The 18680-nt window shown below is 40.5% G+C and overlaps 1 protein-coding gene across 5 annotated transcripts in view; it reads right to left on the bottom strand.

Annotated features, from left to right (window-relative positions):
• DENND1A (DENN domain containing 1A) overlaps nt 1–18680 on the bottom strand; it is a 1229671-nt gene that overhangs the window by 698640 nt on the left and 512351 nt on the right. For all 5 annotated transcript variants that reach the window (XM_068248143.1, XM_068248144.1, XM_068248146.1 and 2 more), the window contains one exon: nt 6141–6194. In XM_068248143.1, the coding sequence (XP_068104244.1) occupies nt 6141–6194 (54 nt within the window). The remainder of the gene's footprint in view (nt 1–6140; nt 6195–18680) is intronic.

The following is an 18680-nucleotide window of genomic DNA, read 5'->3' as shown; positions in this document are numbered from 1 at the left end:
TTACCCATCAATCACCCCCTGTCACTGCTACCTATCAGATTAGACCCCTATCTGCCCCTAGGGCACTCACTCACCCGCCCACACCCTCAGAATGCCCTCAGGCCCCAGCCCTGATCACCTCGCCAGTGCATTGCTTGCATCTATTCCCCCCTCTAATCACACCTTGAGACACCCATCAATCACCTCCTGTCACCCCCTAGCACACCTACCCATCAGATCAAGCCCTAATTTGCCCCGTGTGGGCTCCTGATCACTCGGCCAAACCCTCAGATCCCCCTCAGACCCCCTTCCGATCACCTCCCCAGTGCATTGATTGCATCTATTTTCCCCTCTAACCACCCCCTGAGACACCCATCAATCACCTCCTGTCACCCCCTAGCACTCCTATCCATCAGATCAGGCCCAATACAACCTGTCATCTAAAAGGCCACCCTGCATATGACCGTTTCCACAAAATTCGCCCCCTCATAGACCACCTGTCATCAAAATTTGCAGATGCTTATACCCCTGAACAGTCATTTTGAGACATTTGGTTTCCAGACTACTCACGGTTTTGGGCCCGTAAAATGCCAGGGCGGTATAGGAACCCCAGAAACTGACCCCATTTTAGAAAAAGGACACCCCAATGTATTCTGTTAGGTGTATGACGAGTTCATAGAAGATTTTATTTTTTGTGAAAAGTTAGCGGAAATTGATTTTTGTTTTTTTTTCACAAAGTGTCATTTTTCACTAACTTGTGACAAAAAATAACATCTTCTATGAACTCGCCATACACCTAACGGAATACCTTGGGGTGTCTTCTTTCTAAATTGGGGTCACTTGTGGGGTTCCTATACTGCCCTGGCATTTTAGGGGCCCTAAACCGTGAGGAGTAGTCTAGAAAACAAATGCCTCAAAATGACCTGTGATTAGGACGTTGGGCCCCTTAGCGCACCTAGGCTGCAAAAAAGTGTCACACATGTGGTATCGCCGTACTCAGGAGAAGTAGTATAATGTGTTTTGAGGTGTATTTTTACACATACCCATGCTGGGTGGGAGAAATCTCTCTGTAAATGGACAATTGTGTGTAAAAAAAATCAAACAATTGTCATTTACAGAGGTATTTCTCCCACCCAGCATGGGTATGTGTAAAAATACACCCCAAAACACATTATACTACTTCTCCCGAGTACGGCGATACCACATGATTGGCCCTTTTTTGCAGCCTAACTGCGTTAAGGGGCCCAAAGTCCAATGAGTACCTTTAGGATTTCACAGGTCATTTTTGTTTCAAAACTACTCCTCACGGTTTAGGGCCCCTAAAATGCCAGGGCAGTATAGGAACCCCACAAATGACCCCATTCTAGAAAGAAGACACCCAAACGTATTCCGTTAGGAGTATGGTGAGTTCATAGAAGATTTTATTTTTTGTCACAAGTTAGCGGAAAATGACACTTTGTGAAAAAAAAACAATTAAAATCAATTTCCGCTAACTTGTGACAAAAAAATAAAAACTTCTATGAACTCACCATACTCCTAACGGAATACCTTGGGGTGTCTTCTTTCTAAAATGGGGTCATTAGTGGGGTTCCTATACTGCCCTGGCATTTTAGGGGCCCTAAACCGTGAGGAGTAGTCTTGAAACAAAAATGACCTGTGAAATCCTAAAGGTACTCATTGGACTTTGGGCCCCTTAGCGCAGTTAGGCTGCAAAAAAGTGCCAATCATGTGGTATCGCCGTACTCGGTAGAAGTAGTATAATGTGTTTTGGGGTGTATTTTTACACATACCCATGCTGGGTGGGAGAAATACCTCTGTAAATGACAATCTTTTGATTTTTTTACACACAATTGTCCATTTACAGAGTTATTTCTCCCACCCAGCATGGGTATGTGTAAAAATACACCCCAAAACACATTGTACTACTTCTCCCGAGTACGGCGATACCACATGTGTGGCACTTTTTTGCACCCTAACTGCGCTAAGGGGCCCAAAGTCCAATGAGTACCTTTAGGATTTCACAGGTCATTTTGAGAAATTTTGTTTCAAGACTACTCCTCACGGTTTAGGGCCCCTAAAATGCCAGGACAGTATATGAACCCCACAAATGACTCCATTTTAGAAAGAAGACACCCCAAGGTATTCTGTTAGTAGTACGGTGAGTTCATAGAAGATTTTATTTTTTGTCACAAGTTAGCGGAAATTGATTTTTATTGTTTTTTTTCACAAAGTGTCATTTTCCGCTAACTTATGACAAAAAATAAAATCTTCTATGAACTCACCGTACTACTAACGGAATACCTTGGGGTGTCTTCTTTCTAAAATGGGGTCATTTGTGGGGTTCCTATACTGTCCTGGCATTTTAGGGGCCCTAAACCGTGAGGAGTAGTCTTGAAACGAAATTTCTCAAAATGACCTGTGAAATCCTAAAGGTACTCAGACTTTGGGCCCCTTAGCGCAGTTAGGGTGCAAAAAAGTGCCACACATGTGGTATTGCCGTACTCAGGAGAAGTAGTATAATGTGTTTTGGGGTGTATTTTTACACATACCCATGCTGAGTGGGAGAAAGATCTCTGTAAATGGACAATTGTGTGTAAAAAAAAATAAAAAATTGTCATTTACAGAGATATTTCTCCCACCCAGCATGGGTATGTGTAAAAATACACCCCAAAACACATGATACTACTTCTCCTGAGTACGGCAATACCACATGTGTGGCACTTTTTTGCAGCCTAACTGCGCTAAGGGGCCCAAAGTCCAATGAGCACCTTTAGGCTTTACATGGGTGCTTACAAATTAGCACCCCCCAAAATGCGAGGACAGTAAACACACCCCACAAATGACCCCATTTTGGAAAGTAGACACTTCAAGGTATTCAGAGAGTGGCATGGTGAGTCCGTGGCAGATTTCATTTTTTTTTGTCGCAAGTTAGAAGAAATGGAAACTTTTTTTTTTTTTTGTCACAAAGTGTCATTTTCCGCTTACTTGTGACAAAAATTAATATCTTCTATGAACTCACTATGCCTCTCAGTGAATACTTTGGGATGTCTGCTTTCCAAAATGGGGTCATTTTGGGGGTATTTATACTATCCTGGAATTCTAGCCCCTCATGAAACATGAACAACAAAACCTGAACTCAAGTATTAACAACACAATATCCCTCTATACTGAATCTAGTTAAAAATTAACTTGTAATAGTCGATTAAAATCGGGACTGACTGATACTATATACATACTCATAAGTATTGTCGGGCCCACTGCGTCAGTAATAAAGAGGTCACTTAGTGACCCTGACCCACTAACAATACAACAAAATTATTTAAATCACACAACCCCCACCAAATAACCCTCATGAAACATGTCAGGTGGTCAGAAAAGTCATAGATGCTTGAAAATGGGAAAATTCACTTTTTGCACCATAGTTTGTAAACGCTATAACTTCTACCCAAACCAATAAATATACACTGAATTGGTTTTTTTTTAATCAAAAACATGTTTGTCCACATTTTTCGCGCTGCATGTATACAGAAATTTTACTTTATTTGAAAAATGTCAGCACAGAAAGTTAAAGAAATCATTTTTTTGCCAAAATTCATGTCTTTTTTGATGAATATAATAAAAAGTAAAAATCGCAGGAGCAATCAAATAGCACCAAAAGAAAGCTTTATTAGTGACAAGAAAAGGAGCCAAAATTCATTTAGGTGGTAGGTTGTATGACCGAGCAATAAACCGTCAAAGCTGCAGTGGTCTGAATGGAAAAAAAGTGGCCGGTCCTTAAAGAGACACTGAAGCGAAAAAAAATATATGATATAATGAATTGGTTGTGTACTATGAATAATTACTAGAAGATTAGCAGCAAAGAAAATATTCTCATATTTTTATTTTCAGGTATATAGTGTTTTTTCTAACATTGCATTATTCTATAATATGTGCAGATTACACAACACTCAGCATTCAAAATGAGTCTTTCAGAGCAGTCTGTGAAGTAATGAACTCTCCTCTAGCAGAGGAAAAGTAAACAGTTCAATTACAGTTGAGATAATAAAAGTCAGATAACAGCCCTCTCCACGACTAAGTTAGTCGGAGAGCTTAATAGCTGTTTTGCATAGAGATAACAACTGGAGTTTCTCAACTCTTCCTGTACTGGAAACAATTAGACTGATGTATCTGATCTTCATGTTTTTTTTCTTAGCTGTACTACACATACAAATCATAATATCATCATTTTTTTTTCGCTTCAGTGTCTCTTTAAGGGGTGTAAAGCCCACGGTCCTCAAGTGGTTAAAACACTCATCTAATTCATCTAAACTGCTGGAAACACAAGTGAGAACACTCCTAAGTAAAGCATGTCAAAATTCTGCCCAATTAGACATCCAATCAATTTTGCAGGAAAATTGATTGGAAAACAGTGTTAGGCAAACAAGATGTTGATGGGTTGGGAGAATTTGGACATTACTCACTTAGGGGTGTACTCACTTTTGCTGCCAGTGGTTTAGAAATTAGTGGCTGTGTGTTATTTTGACGGGACAGCAAATTCACCAAACTTACCCTGTCATACAGGCTGTTCAGTGAAAAATATTTACACAAATTTAAGTGGTATACTCACCTCCTGGTTAAGAAAAAGATAGGAATACTGAATCATTAATTACACTCTATTATTTTATTATATGAACACTTTAGGATTATCACCTGGCTACCTACACTGGAGGGAGGGGAGAGTCATCAGGCTATCTATACGCAAGGGGGGGGGGGGGAGTCATCTGGCTTCTTATACTAAAAACGGAAGGGGAGAGGGGTCATCAGGCTACCTATACTGGCGGGAAGGGAATCATCAGACATCAGACACCATCTATACTGGAGGTGGAAGGGGAGGAGGGTATTCTGGCTGCCTATACTGAAAGGGGTGGCTGCTGACAGTGGCCTTGGGTGGTAAGGAGTACATATCCAACTCTGGCTATGAGGTGATGCATAATGTCTTTTAAACTAAGTAACATGGCTGTAACATACAGAGATACACTCCTGTAAAGTTATAACAAAAAATAATGTAAAATATAATTTGATAGATGCGCAGATATTAAAAAGCGAAGAACAGTAGTCTAACCACTAACATAGTTTTCCTTTAAAAACTACTAAGATACTACTATCCATTGCAAACCACCTAAACTTTTCCTCTAAAAAGTGTATGGGGAGTTAAGAAATGTTGCAGTCCATTTGGAGCAACCTTAGTGAGCCACCCTAGTCATGTGTGGATGGTATATGTGTACCCCACTGACAAATAATTTTAGGGAAATCCAGTTCAGCTACAGGAGCTGAGTAGTTTATTTACTGGTTTGATTAGTTTCTACCTTTAAATGATACACAAAGTGACATGTGACATGATGAGATAGACATGGGTATGTACACTGCCTAGCACACAAATAACTATGCTGTGTTACTTTTTTCTCCTCTCCCTGAAAGAGTTAAATATCAGGTATGTAAGTGGCTGACTCAGTCCTGACTCCGGCAGGAAGTGACTACAGTGTGACCCTCACTGATAAGAAATTTTAAGTATATCCTAGCAGAAAATGGCTTCTGAGAGCAGGAAAGAGATAAAAATGGTCAATAGTTCAAAGATTTTAGCTCTGGCATACTTCAATGAATGTGTCATTGAGCAAAAACAATAAAACATTTAAAACTTAAAAACTAGATTTAAACATAAAATAAAACTGTGGAATAGCTTAGAAAGTCATTTTTTAGGAGAATGAAGATAGATACAATTGTTTATTTCATTAGTTTATTTCGCCTTGGGTGTCCTTTAAAGCAATGTTATGATTTTAGATTGACATTGTAAACAAAATATGAAATACAGTCACCACTACCTACTTGCAACAACAAGACATAAATATAGATATATATTTACATATGAGCTAAGCTGTTACTTTAACTAACCCTTACACTCCAGACAGTGTCCCTGGCATTCTGAATTTGCCATTCCCAGACAGTAGTGGGCCTTATCAGGTTAAAACGCCAAGTAGGGGGAGCCCCTAATCTTACTTATGAAGATAAATAGGTGACCGTGAGCAGCTGATGACCTTTACAATCCTGTAATTTATAATAAACAAACATGCACAAAGTATGTAGAGCAAGGTGGCAAAAGTTAGACAGTTACGATAGATACTCACATTCTCTGGAATACTGGGAAGTTCTCGGGGATCAGGCACTGTGAAGTAGGAATGCTGGAGAGGAGAAAGGAAAATGTTTGGTTAACAGAATAAAACAAGGCAGAAAAAGACAGTAGACAAAGTAAAAGGAAAGGCACAAAGTAGACAGCAGACGGATGAATGAGCCAAGCGAAGGGAGAACTCTGACCACAAACACTGTTCAAAGAAATCACACACATGAAAGAAAAACAGAAGTTTCACTTTACAATGTTCCACAATAAAAAGTGTGTGTAGTGGGATCTGAAGCAAAGCACCTTCATCAGACTACAGTCACAAGCCGCAGCACAGTCCCTTCCTTGTGGGGACACATACGTGACGTCACCAACTCTTCTCAAGTATATTGTGGAATATTCAAGGGTTGACAGTTCATCTTGTCTGCCCATTTTTTTTTCTACCAAAGCTTTGGTCTAAAGATAGATCTGTTCCATCCATGAATTATGAAATGTAACTGATGATTTTGCCACTCTACATTAGTTGGTATTTCCATAACATCCATTGACAGCGTAGCCGTGCTGCGCTGCCATAGAGTTCAGCATACATTTGGAAAATACTTCTCTCTGGAACATTGCTTAAATCCACTATACATTTAGCATGAAATGCAAACTTTTTACTAGTAAAATGAAAAATAATAATACAAATCAAAGATTTTCATGTGCCCCTACATTGTACCTAGGTGTCTGATTTTAGAAAGAATAGTGTTCTTTTTTTCTTTAGCTTTTATGCAGTGTGAACAACTGACTGTGTTTAGCATATTAGGTGCATGGTCTAATGGTGGCCATACGTGGTACAATTTTTCATTTTTTTTTCGATTAGATAATTTAGTTCGATTATTCCGTTCGATCGAATATTAAGATTTTTCCAGCAAGTCCGATCAGATTTTTCTCGAAAAAACGGGATAATCGAAAACATTTATATTTTCAACTTTCATTCGATTCGATCATTTAGATTGAATAAACGGGAAAACCGAACGTTTTTATTGTAACGTGTATGGGCACCATAAAGCAAACCAGAAAAGTAGAATGAGAACCAAAGGTAAACACACAGTTGAACAATGGATGAGTACATGAAAAATTCACCCAACCCTAGCATTTCCATGGTCACTATTCATTCCTATATGGTTAACATTTGCATCTGCGGATATAGTGTCTTCTTTTATAGTGTTCTTTGAGTTTTTAAAAGACACCTGAACTGAAAGGCATATGGAAGCTGCTATATTTATTTCATTTTAAACATTACTAGTTGCCCGGTGTCCTGCTGATCTCTTTGGCTGCAGCAGTATCTGGATCACACACCTGAAACCAGCATGCAGCTAATCTAGTCAGAATTCAGTCGGACCACCCGATCTGCATATTTGTTCAGGGTATATGGCAGATGATCAGCAGGACAGGTCAACAAATGGTATTATTTAAAGGGAAATAATAGGGCAGCCTACATATCCCTCTCAGTTCAGGTGCACTTTAAATTCTTTGAAGACTTTGACCTGAATTCATTAAGCTTATCTCCTGTCTTTAATAACGTTTCTAGAGTTATCACCATGGTGATGAGGCATGTAGTATTAAGGAAACATTTTACCTCAGGCAAACCTAAAGTTAACTCTTCTGTCTTTAAGTTAACTCTTCAATCCTTAAAATAACTCCAGAATTCTAAAGTTAAAGACAGGCTGTTAATTAACTGCGTGTGAAAATAACTACAGAGAAGGTAACTTAACTACAGAGGAGGTAACTTAAGGAATGAAGAGATAAGATAACTCTCTCACTGTGCGGTGGCAATTTTACTCTTGCCTTATTATCTCCAGCATGATCTTAGTGAATTGAGGCCATTGGCCTCAATTCACTAAGATCATGCTGGAGATAATAAGGCAAGAGAAAACTTACCTCCACACAGTGAGAGAGTTATCTTATCTCTTCATTCCTTAACCAATTAGCATTCCTGGACGTGAGTTTCACGTCATGCTCTGTCCCTGCCTGCATTCACTCACGTGAAACTCACGTCCTGCAGTGTAAACAGCGCTGTGCGCGCGCACGCGCGTGCGCGCGAGTCCGCGCGATCCCCTCATTGGTGCATGTGAACAGAAGTTCACAGAACCAATGAGATCGTTTTTACTGTGAATGACAGCTGCCATAGCCAATGGCAGCTCTCATTCACACTGTGACAATGTAAACATTACATTGTTGCCACCTAAAGCTGCTGAAGCCTCAGATCTCTCGTCAGTGTGAGATCTGAGGTGGAGCAGCTTGTGTGCAGAGCTGTGTGAGCTGTGTGATCTACTGTGGAAATAAATTGTATTTTATTGCTGTTTTCTAACCCTTTCCCAGCCTAACTATCCCTTGTGTGTTCAGTACACTGTACTGATCACACTGTACTAATCTAGCTGATCTAGCTGTCCTAGGCCCTTTTTATACTGCCCTCCTCCCCCCCTATTACTGTTTTAGTTTGCTGACCCCTTATTGATCAGTTGATCGTCATCTGATCATCTGATCTTCTGATCTCATCTCTCTCCCACTCACATCACCGTGCTCTCTTCTACTTCCATTCCCAGCACTTCTTTTCCTCATCCTCATTCATATAAAAAAAAAAAAAAAAAAAAAAAAAAAAAAATCTTTCTATCTATTATCTCTTTATCTTGTTCTGTACCCTATTTATAAAAAAATGGCAAAGAGGCGATACACAGAACAGGAGATCGTTGCCTTGATGGAAATCAGCGGCAGCGACGAAGAATCTGACTGCGAATCTGACGGCGAAGAATGGCTGCCGGTTGAACATTCTGACCCGCTGTCAGACGGCGACTCCAGCTCTGATGAAGGTGAAGGGCCATCAGAGCAGGCAAGAGTTGCTACTGTGCATCCTGTTGTCACTGCATCAGTTCCCAGTGGCAGCGACTCTGAGACACAGGCGTCATCAGATCGCAGAGGAGGGAGCACAGCAGGCACTAGTGCTCCAGGGGCAGGCAGCCAGCAGCAAAGTCCTCAGGAACCAATGGACATTTTAGATGGCACTAGTGCTCCAGGGGCTAGCAGCCAGCAGCAAAGTCAGCAAGTACCACTGGACATGTCACACCTACTGTGGGTACCGCCAAACATGCAAGCACCCCAAATCCCTGCTTTCATTGCAAACAGTGGCTTAATGGTTGACATGACAGGGAATATGTCACCAGTCGATGTTTTCCAGCAATTCGTCAATGACGATTTTTTGCAATTTATTGTCGAGCAGACAAATTTGTATGCCTCTCAATTCATTGAGTCCCACCCCAGGTCCACTTATACCCGGAAATGGACACCAACAAACTTGTCGGAGTTGAAAGTGTTTCTAGGCCTAACTTTCAACATGGGGCTAACAAAAAAATCGCAGCTCGCAATGTACTGGAGTACAAATCCCATACACCACACCCCTCTGTACTCATCAACTATGCCAAAGCTGCGTTATCAGATGATCATGAGATTTCTGCATTTCAATGACAATAGTCAAAACAAGAGTCCAGACAATGCAGGCAGAGACCGGCTTTTTAAATTAAGGCCACTTATAAATCACCTTAATTTAAAATTCAGTGAAATTTGTGTGCCTGGAAGAGAAATCGCAATAGACGAATCTCTAATGCCATTTCATGGCCGGCTTGGATTCAAACAATTCATCCCCAGTAAACGAGCCAGGTATGGGGTAAAGCTCTATAAGCTTTGCGAAAGCGGATCAGGGTACACCTTTGCATTTCGCATCTATGAGGGGCGAGATAGCCTGCTACAGCCAGAGGGGTGCCCAGCAGATATGGGAGCCAATGGAAAAATTGTGGTGGACCTCATGACCCCCTTACTAAATAAGGGGTATCATCTATTTGTAGACAATTTCTACACCAGCTTGCCACTTTTTAAATTTCTTTTTTCGGCTGACACCGTTGCCTGTGGTACCATCAGGGCAAACCGAAAAGGCTTTCCGCAAGAAGTCCTGAAAAAAAAATTGAAAAAGGGGGAGACTTGTAGTCTGCGCAGCAATGAAGTCCTGGCACTAAAATACAAGGACAAAAAAGATGTGCTTATGCTTTCCACCATGCACACAGAGGGCACAGTGTTAGTGACGTCTCGCCGATCAGAGACTGTCAAGCCTATTGTGATAGATGACTACAACAAGCATATGGGAGCAGTGGATCTGTCCGACCAGATGTTGGCCCCATATTTGGTAGCTAGAAAAACTAAATCCTGGTACAAGAAGGTAGGGATTTATTTGCTACAAATGGCAATGTTCAACGCCCATGTGGCATACAGAAAAGCAGGCAATACCGGGTCATACCTGCAGTTCCAGGAACAGATCATTGCATCTTTCCTTTTTGGATCTGGCACAACACCAGTACGCAGTGACCAATCCCAGTGCGAAGACATCATCAGACTCTGCGACAGGCACTTTATGGAATCACTCCCTCCTAATCCCCTGAAAAAATATCCTCAGAAGAGGTGCAAAGTGTGTGCCAAACATCAAATAAGAAGGGACACAAGATATTACTGTCCAGATTGTCCCTCCCACCCAGGCCTCTGCTTTACTCCGTGTTATAAAATATACCATACGGTCACCAATTATTAGAACCATGCCTATCTCCCAAAAAAAAATCTGTAGCCACCAGCCCTATTTGAAAAAAAAAAAAAAAAAAAAAAACTTTTCCAAAAATAAAGAAAATAGACCAGGGGCAGCCTAAGGCATGTGCCATTAATTAAGGGCCACCATTCCCAGCGGGCCACCACATTATATTCTTATTGTTACAGTTGGTCATTGTTTATGACTGTATTTTGTTCATGTTTTTTTTATGTTGCAGTTATACACATAAATGAATATCAAACAATAAAAAAAAGTGTAAAAAGAAAAGTAAAAAGACAAAAAAAGTAAAAAAAAAAAAAAAAAAAAAAAAAAAAAAAAGAGCTAGGCATTGCTGCTACCTCCACGTGGTGCCTGGTGGAAACAGCGAAAGCTGGCAAAATGCAGTGGATATTTCATTTCATTTTATATTTGATTTATCAGCACATAGTGGCTATGCAGTCTCTACGGTGGATGTTGCCATTTGCCCTGCATAGGATACTATATTGACAATGGCGGATGAAGGGGCCACAAATTCTTTCTGCTGCTCCTGCACAGGCTGAATATAATGGTCAACTACATGATCATCTAGTAACAAAATAAGGCTTATGGCACATCATTTTCATCTTGAGAAGCTGAAGAATACATTTTCCAGTGTTTTATTTCAGAGGCACCTGTCACTTTAAAAATGCTTAGCGACAAACTGTCACCAACAGTCAAAAAAATATTTATTTTCAAACAAGTGGTCACACTTGTGCAATTTTCAGCAAAACCACAAAAATGTAACGGACACAATATACCCATCTTTGTATAGCCCTGGATCTCTACTTTTCAAAATGGTGGCATTTGTAGTACTTATTTTCTGTTCTGACACACATAGGACTCTGTGAAGGAAGCGTGACGCTATAAAAAGGAAAGCGGAAAAAATGCCCTTCAAAAATCCAAGTACGCAGGTCTCTTATAAAGGCCCACTACGTGGTCAGCTAGTAACAAAATAAGGCCTATGGCACATCATTTTCATCGTGAGAAGCTGAAGAATACATTTTCCAGTGTTTTATTTCAGTGGCACCTGTCACTTTCAAAATGCTTAGCGACAAACTGTCACCAACAGTCAAAAAAATATTTATTTTCAAACAAGTGGTCACACTTGTGCAATTTTCAGCAAAACCACAAAAATGTAACGGACACAATATACCCATCTTTGTATAGCCCTGGATCTCTACTTTTCAAAATGGTGGCACTTGTAGTACTTATTTTCTGTTCTGACACACATAGGACTCTGTGAAGGAAGCGTGACGCTATAAAAAGGAAAGCGGAAAAAATGCCCTTCAAAAATCCAAGTACGCAGGTCTCTTATAAAGGCCCACTACGTGGTCAGCTAGTAACAAAATAAGGCCTATGGCACATCATTTTCATCGTGAGAAGCTGAAGAATACATTTTCCAGTGTTTTATTTCAGTGGCACCTGTCACTTTCAAAATGCTTAGCGACAAACTGTCACCAACAGTCAAAAAAATATTTATTTTCAAACAAGTGGTCACACTTGTGCAATTTTCAGCAAAACCACAAAAATGTAACGGACACAATATACCCATCTTTGTATAGCCCTGGATCTCTACTTTTCAAAATGGTGGCACTTGTAGTACTTATTTTCTGTTCTGACACACATAGGACTCTGTGAAGGAAGTGTGACGCTATAAAAAGGAAAGCGGAAAAAATGCCCTTCAAAAATCCAAGTACGCAGGTCTCTTATAAAGGCCCACTACGTGGTCAGCTAGTAACAAAATAAGGCCTATGGCACATCATTTTAACCAGGAAGGGCCAAAGAACATTTTTTGAAGTGTTTTATATCAAAATCACTTGTCATGTGAAAATTAGGCAGGGTGAAAAGTGACAAAAATGTATATTTTCTGCTTTTACATCTGTTTTTCCTTGTCATATGCATATGAAATAAAATAATTGCTTGGAAACAATATTACTGAGAGATAGCCTAGATTGTCCTGAAAAAAACAACACATGTTTCAATTAGATAGCATAAGTAATTAAAAAGTTATCACTGTATTAAAAGCAACACAGCTGAGTATCAAAATTGTCAGGAATATGAAGGGGGTAAAAACCCAGGAATGCGAAGTGGTTAAGTTACCTCCTCTGTAGTTAATTTACCTCCTCTGTAGTTAATTTACCTGCTCTGTAGTTAATTTACCTCCTGTGTAGTTATTTTCACACGCAGTTAATTAACAGCCTGTCTTTAACTCTGGAGTTATTTTAAGGATTGGAGAGTTAACTTAAAGACAGAAGAGTTAACTTTAGGTTTGCCTGAGGTAAAATGTTTCCTGAATACTACATGTCTTATCACCATGGTAACAACTCTAGAAACGTTATTAAAGACAGGAGATAAGCTTAGTGAATTGAGGCCTTTGTCTTCTGAATTTACAGAAAGTGGAAGTGTGTGTTGAAACAAGAGGTAGTGAAGTAAGGTTGTCAAGTACAAGTGCTCCAATAAAGTTAATGCAAACTGAGGATGCTGCTGCTAGAGGTTCCCACTTCCACAAATTAACATCAGATATCCAAAGGATAAGCGCTGACAATAATACAATTCTTCAAACTTGTAGTGCTAGCTCCAGACAAATGCTCCCCTGCAGTTTTGGAGGGCCCTGCGACAGCACAAGGCCGTAACCAGTCAGGACCTAGAGAAAGGGCATTACAATCAGCAGACTTGCACTTAATTTGCATTATATGCGTAGTTTTTGTGACAGGCCCCTGTGATACAGGACCCACAATGTCATTACCTGTACTCATTTTTATGCTTTATGTTTGAATAAATCTCATCCTGTATTTTTGAACAAGTGGACGGTCACCCGTTTGTATTGTTGAGCACTGGGTGACTGCAGGAGAGCATTTGTCTGAAACTAGCACTACCAGTTTGGAGGACTGCATTGTCGGCAGTGCGGAGGTTATCTTTGGATATCTGGAATTGTGTGTTGTCACCACATCTAGGCCTTTATGCAATTAAATTCTTCTCCTGAGTTTTCTACTAGGTGACATTTTTACACCTTGTCATAAAATGCCTTTTAAACCGCCAGCAAGCAAGAAAATACTCCACATTATGGTACTTTTCATCCAATTTCTGGTCTTTTTTTTAATATAACAAAGTGCTGAAAAGTTATTTTAAAAAGAAGTTGAACAATAATCGCCTAGGACAGTGATCTGCAAACTTGGCTCTCCAGCTGTTAAGCAACACCCAATGCATTGCAGGAGTCTGACAGCCAAAGTCATGATTCATAAAGGCAAATGCATTGTGGGACTTGTAGTTCCTTAAAGGGAACATGAAGCGAGTAAAATGATTTAAAATAAACACATGATGTAGCTACAAATGAATATTACATACTAACCTCCCATCAGTTGCTCTCAGAAGCTCACCATTTTCTTCTTACAGTGATCCCTTCCAGTTCTGACAATATTTTGTCGGAACTGAAATATACCAGTTGCTGTCGGTTATATATCAGCAGTTGTCAGTTATAACTGAATGTGCAAGGCAATGTCCATGTTTCCCTATGGCTCAAGTGGGTGATATTACAGTTTAACAGTGTACTGACCAGAAAGCTGTTATGGAGTAATGGCCATTTTCAAAATGGAGGAAGGAGAATTCCATTGATCACGGTTGACAAATGGGGCGCAGGAGAGAAGAAATAGATTGAGGAGGAGACTACACAGGAGGTAAGTATGACCTGTGTATGGTTATTTTGACTTTTTATTTTCTATTCAGGTTCTCTTTAACAGCTGGAGAGCCATGTTTGCAGATCAATGACCTAGGAGAAAACTCTGGATAAAAGGTTAATTGCATATGGGCCCTTGTCTTCCTCAGTGTAGGTGAGAATGACCATGGATTCCTCTGAAGTGTTTGTTCTGATTTCTATGGTCATTTTTACAGCACTGGTTTCAAAATGAAGCCATGAATATAACAGGTTGTAAATGGGTCAACCAGGACAAATACTTGCCACACATATGGACCTGGGTTATGGAGATGAACAGTTTTGTCTCCCTCAGTATCATCAACAAAACCAAAGTTTGCCTTCTTAAAACAGAAGGCATTTGCGATAATTCAGATTGGAATTTGTATCATCAACATGATACAGCTTGCATACTTTAACAAACAAGTTTTATGTTTTAATATAGCGTATAAAGGTGCTCAAACCATGTGGTAAATGGAATTCAATGTTATCAATAGAAAAATCAGTAGTCATAAAACAACTCCAACAGGAGATTCAAGACAAACAAGAGATTTGAGACAAATATATTGACAGTGTAACAGAAAACAGTGGCAATGCACATTTCAATTATACCCAAAAGGAAAAAGAAAAACTACATTCTATGCTCAGTATAACAGTATAACCTGCAGCAGACACTTCCCATGGCTTGACAGGTAGTAATGGGCGACAGCACTGACAGAGCATCACAGGAATAAACATCAAAGAAAGTGGTCACAATACACAGAAAAAGGAAAAAACGCCTAAACTATGCCCACAGAGATATTGGGACTTTGTGAATAACTGATGTGCCAGAAGATACCTAAGCGAAAGACTCCTTGAGCAACATCTTTGATTTCTGCTTCTGCCTGAATGCGTGTGAAACCTTGGTAGGGAAAGAGCTGTCAGCATTCCTCAAGTCCACTGGCCCGAAAAAAAATTGTCTAAGTAAACCAGTGGACCAGCAGGCAGGCACAGAGCAAGTCCTGCAGGTTACACTTAGTGCCAGGCTTATCCTATGACCAGGAATGACAACGGACCCTGGCAGATGGTAACCTCTCTTTGCCAGCTGCTGACTGCAACTTGACAGTGAGAGATACCAGGCCCACAGCACATTTCCTAGTTAGAAGATAAGAGCACATATAGATCTTTCTTAACAAAAAGATTTGAAAGTATCCCTTGATCAATAATATTACTGGGGGTCTTCTGTAATTTTGATTAAACTGCCCCCACCCAGCAGCTGTCTCCAGTGCTGCATCCACACTACAGCACTGCTCTTCTCAAGCATCTCTAAATCTCCTTCAGGTGTTGCTCATTAGTCCATTCACTTGACAGGAAATTCCTGTTGAGGCTTCCCATTGGTCCAGATAAGTGGATCAACGCGGACTCATTGGGATATTGAAATATTTATTTGGAAGGGCTTCCCTTCAATGAGCTTACGGGCAAAGCAGATGATTATGGGGATTTCTTTCAGGAGTCCATCTGATGAAGACTTCATAGCCAAAAGCTTATTCCTTTTCGTCTCAGTTAGCCAATAAATGGTATCATCCTGATTCAAAATGTCTTGCTTTTACTGATAGCTAACATGGTACAACGCTGTACTGCCTCAAACTTTACTAAAGGCCCCAGAGAATTATAATTCTTGGGACACATGGAAGACTTAATTTATGATGAGAGACAATAGGAAAAGGTTTTCGTTGCAAGTTATATTTTTGTAATTAAAATATTTTTAGCAGTTTTTTTTTTCTTCAACTTTCTGCGTCTCTATAAAACTATTTGTATACCCTAAATTTATTTCACAGAGAAGTTCTGTGGCCATCTTAATAAAGGGTGCTTGTAGATTCCACCTTAAGCCTTCCTCCCATTGTATTACTCCCAACTCCCCCTGGGCACTTGAGATAGGGATGAGCCCATTGTCCTTACATCTAACAAGGGTGCTCTGCACCTCTTGCAAGATACTCCCACAATGGCTAGTATTGTTCAGGCACCAGTGCCCTATATGCCACGGGGGGTAAAATATTAAAAAGACTTGGTGGTGGGGATCATATACTGTTATTTTTATTGTAAAAAGAAAAATAATAATAATACAAATAATGTTAATACTTTATTTCCAATGCTTAAGCACACAGAAAAAATGCAAACAAACAGGAAAATGCTACACAGTGTACAAAACAAAGCACTGTAACTAAAGAACATGTGCATGAGTAACCTTATGAAAATGTGTTGTGTTTTCCTGTGTGTTTCTGTGTTTCCTGGTCTGGTGAAAATGATACATTGGGGCAAAATCTGAATAAGAAAACAGCTTTTGGACTGGCTGTGCTGTCAGCATTTAGTATGTAGTTCCGGTACATTAAGCATATTTATTAAAGAAAAAAATACTATAGTGCTGCATAGCACTCTGGAAGGAAAAACCTTTGACCAGTTTATAAAAGTTGTCACCATCCTTTGCAATGTTTACTGTTGTGATGCCATTGTTGGATACAGTGCAGGCCCCTCTGTTCATTAGTCGCATTGCATCATGTGCTGTCTCATAACATCATGCGATACAGTAGTCACTAGCGGGACACAGAACATATGTTCTGTATATAAAACATGAAATATCATCAGCACATTATCTCCAAGAAAACCAAATGGATTCAGGAAATGCCAAATGAAACACATCACACTATTATTGTGGTATATGCCAGTTCTGAGCCCAATAGAGTCCCTCCACTGATATGCACCAAAAGCCTGGGAATCACACTCATAATAAATACTAAAATCCTGACAACATTTAAAAGTTGAAAACTGTAAATATCTGTACAGTACACACTACCATTTTAGTCAACACCAGGATGATTTTCCAAGAAAAATGGCTGCTGACTGAGTAAATCAGGGCATGCTGTTATCAAGCCTGACTATAAGCAATCAGATCAGTGTATTGTCATTTGAGGTTGGTACATAGCTTTACAGGTGCACACTGGTGTCCTATAAGTGTAGCAATAACTATGCTCATGTGCAATCTGAATATTTCCACCAGGAGAAATGTATCATATATACCAGCAAATAAGCCAAGGTACATACTTTTCCCTCAGGAAAAGGTGATTAATTAGCATACAAGTCCCCTCTCCAGTATAGCCCCATTCACAGTATAAATAGCCCAATGTGCTCACAGTACGATGTATCTACCCTACCCAGTATAAATAGCCAGATATGCCCCCAATATTATGCTGCCACCTTCCCATAGATAGATGTGCCCCCAATTATGGCCAGCCAGCATCTCCATTGCCTGATGTGCCCCCAGTAAGGGCCAGCTCCCTCACTATAGCTTAATATACCCTCAATATTGGCTAGCGTCCTTCTGCATAGGGAGATGTGTCCCCCCGTATTGGCCAGCCCCTTCAATAGCCAGATGTGACCATAGTATTGACCTGCCCCAATCCCCAAAGTCCAATTGTCTCCCTGTTATAAAGCAGCCTCTCCCCACATGTACAAGCAGTAGTGCAGTAGGTTCCCCATGTACAGGCAGTAGTGCAATAAATCCCCCCCCCCCTCCCCTTCTCAAGTCCCCACAGCTACTTGCAGAGCAAAGCATGCAGCAGTCTCACCTGCTCTCTTTAGCATGTCTGTTGCACTTGCTGTGTCTCAAAACACTGCTAGAGGGTGACAGAGAGCAACACCCAGGCTGAAGATGAATCCCCCATGCTGACAACACTGCTGCATGCTCTGCAAGCACCTCTGCTTTGATCCCATCTGATCCGCTCTGCCGGCCAGGCATGCTGAGGATCCCTGGCGCTGATTCTGCAAGTATGCTTAGCTCTGGTGCCTCTACAGGCGCCTGCAAAATACTGCTGCACTGACCCTTTGTGCAGGTCAACTCTGCAACGCTCAGCTCTACAGCCATCACTGCTGCACTCCCCTTTGGTCCACTCTGCTCTACACTTCTCCATTGGCACAAAGGTGACTCACGTATAAGCCGAGGGGGTACTGGTAGTGTATACAGTAGCTTCAGTCTGGCAATGTTCTCTCAGCTCACAACATACACAATCCAGAAGTAGAGGAAGCTTCAAGTGTTTGATGGCTGTTTATCATCCAGAGCATAAAAGAGCAGCAATTTATACACAGCTCTCTGCCTTACCCCTCCAATCATGTATCAGATGGGGGTGAAGGTAGATTTGGAATTTGAGGATTCATTGATTCAAGTGAAAAGCATGAATGGTAAG

The sequence above is a fragment of the Hyperolius riggenbachi genome, chromosome 8, assembly GCF_040937935.1.
Source record: "Hyperolius riggenbachi isolate aHypRig1 chromosome 8, aHypRig1.pri, whole genome shotgun sequence".
Taxonomy (NCBI): Eukaryota; Metazoa; Chordata; class Amphibia; order Anura; family Hyperoliidae; genus Hyperolius; species Hyperolius riggenbachi.
Note: the sequence above shows the minus strand (reverse complement) of the source record. Positions and strands in the feature narration are given on the sequence as shown.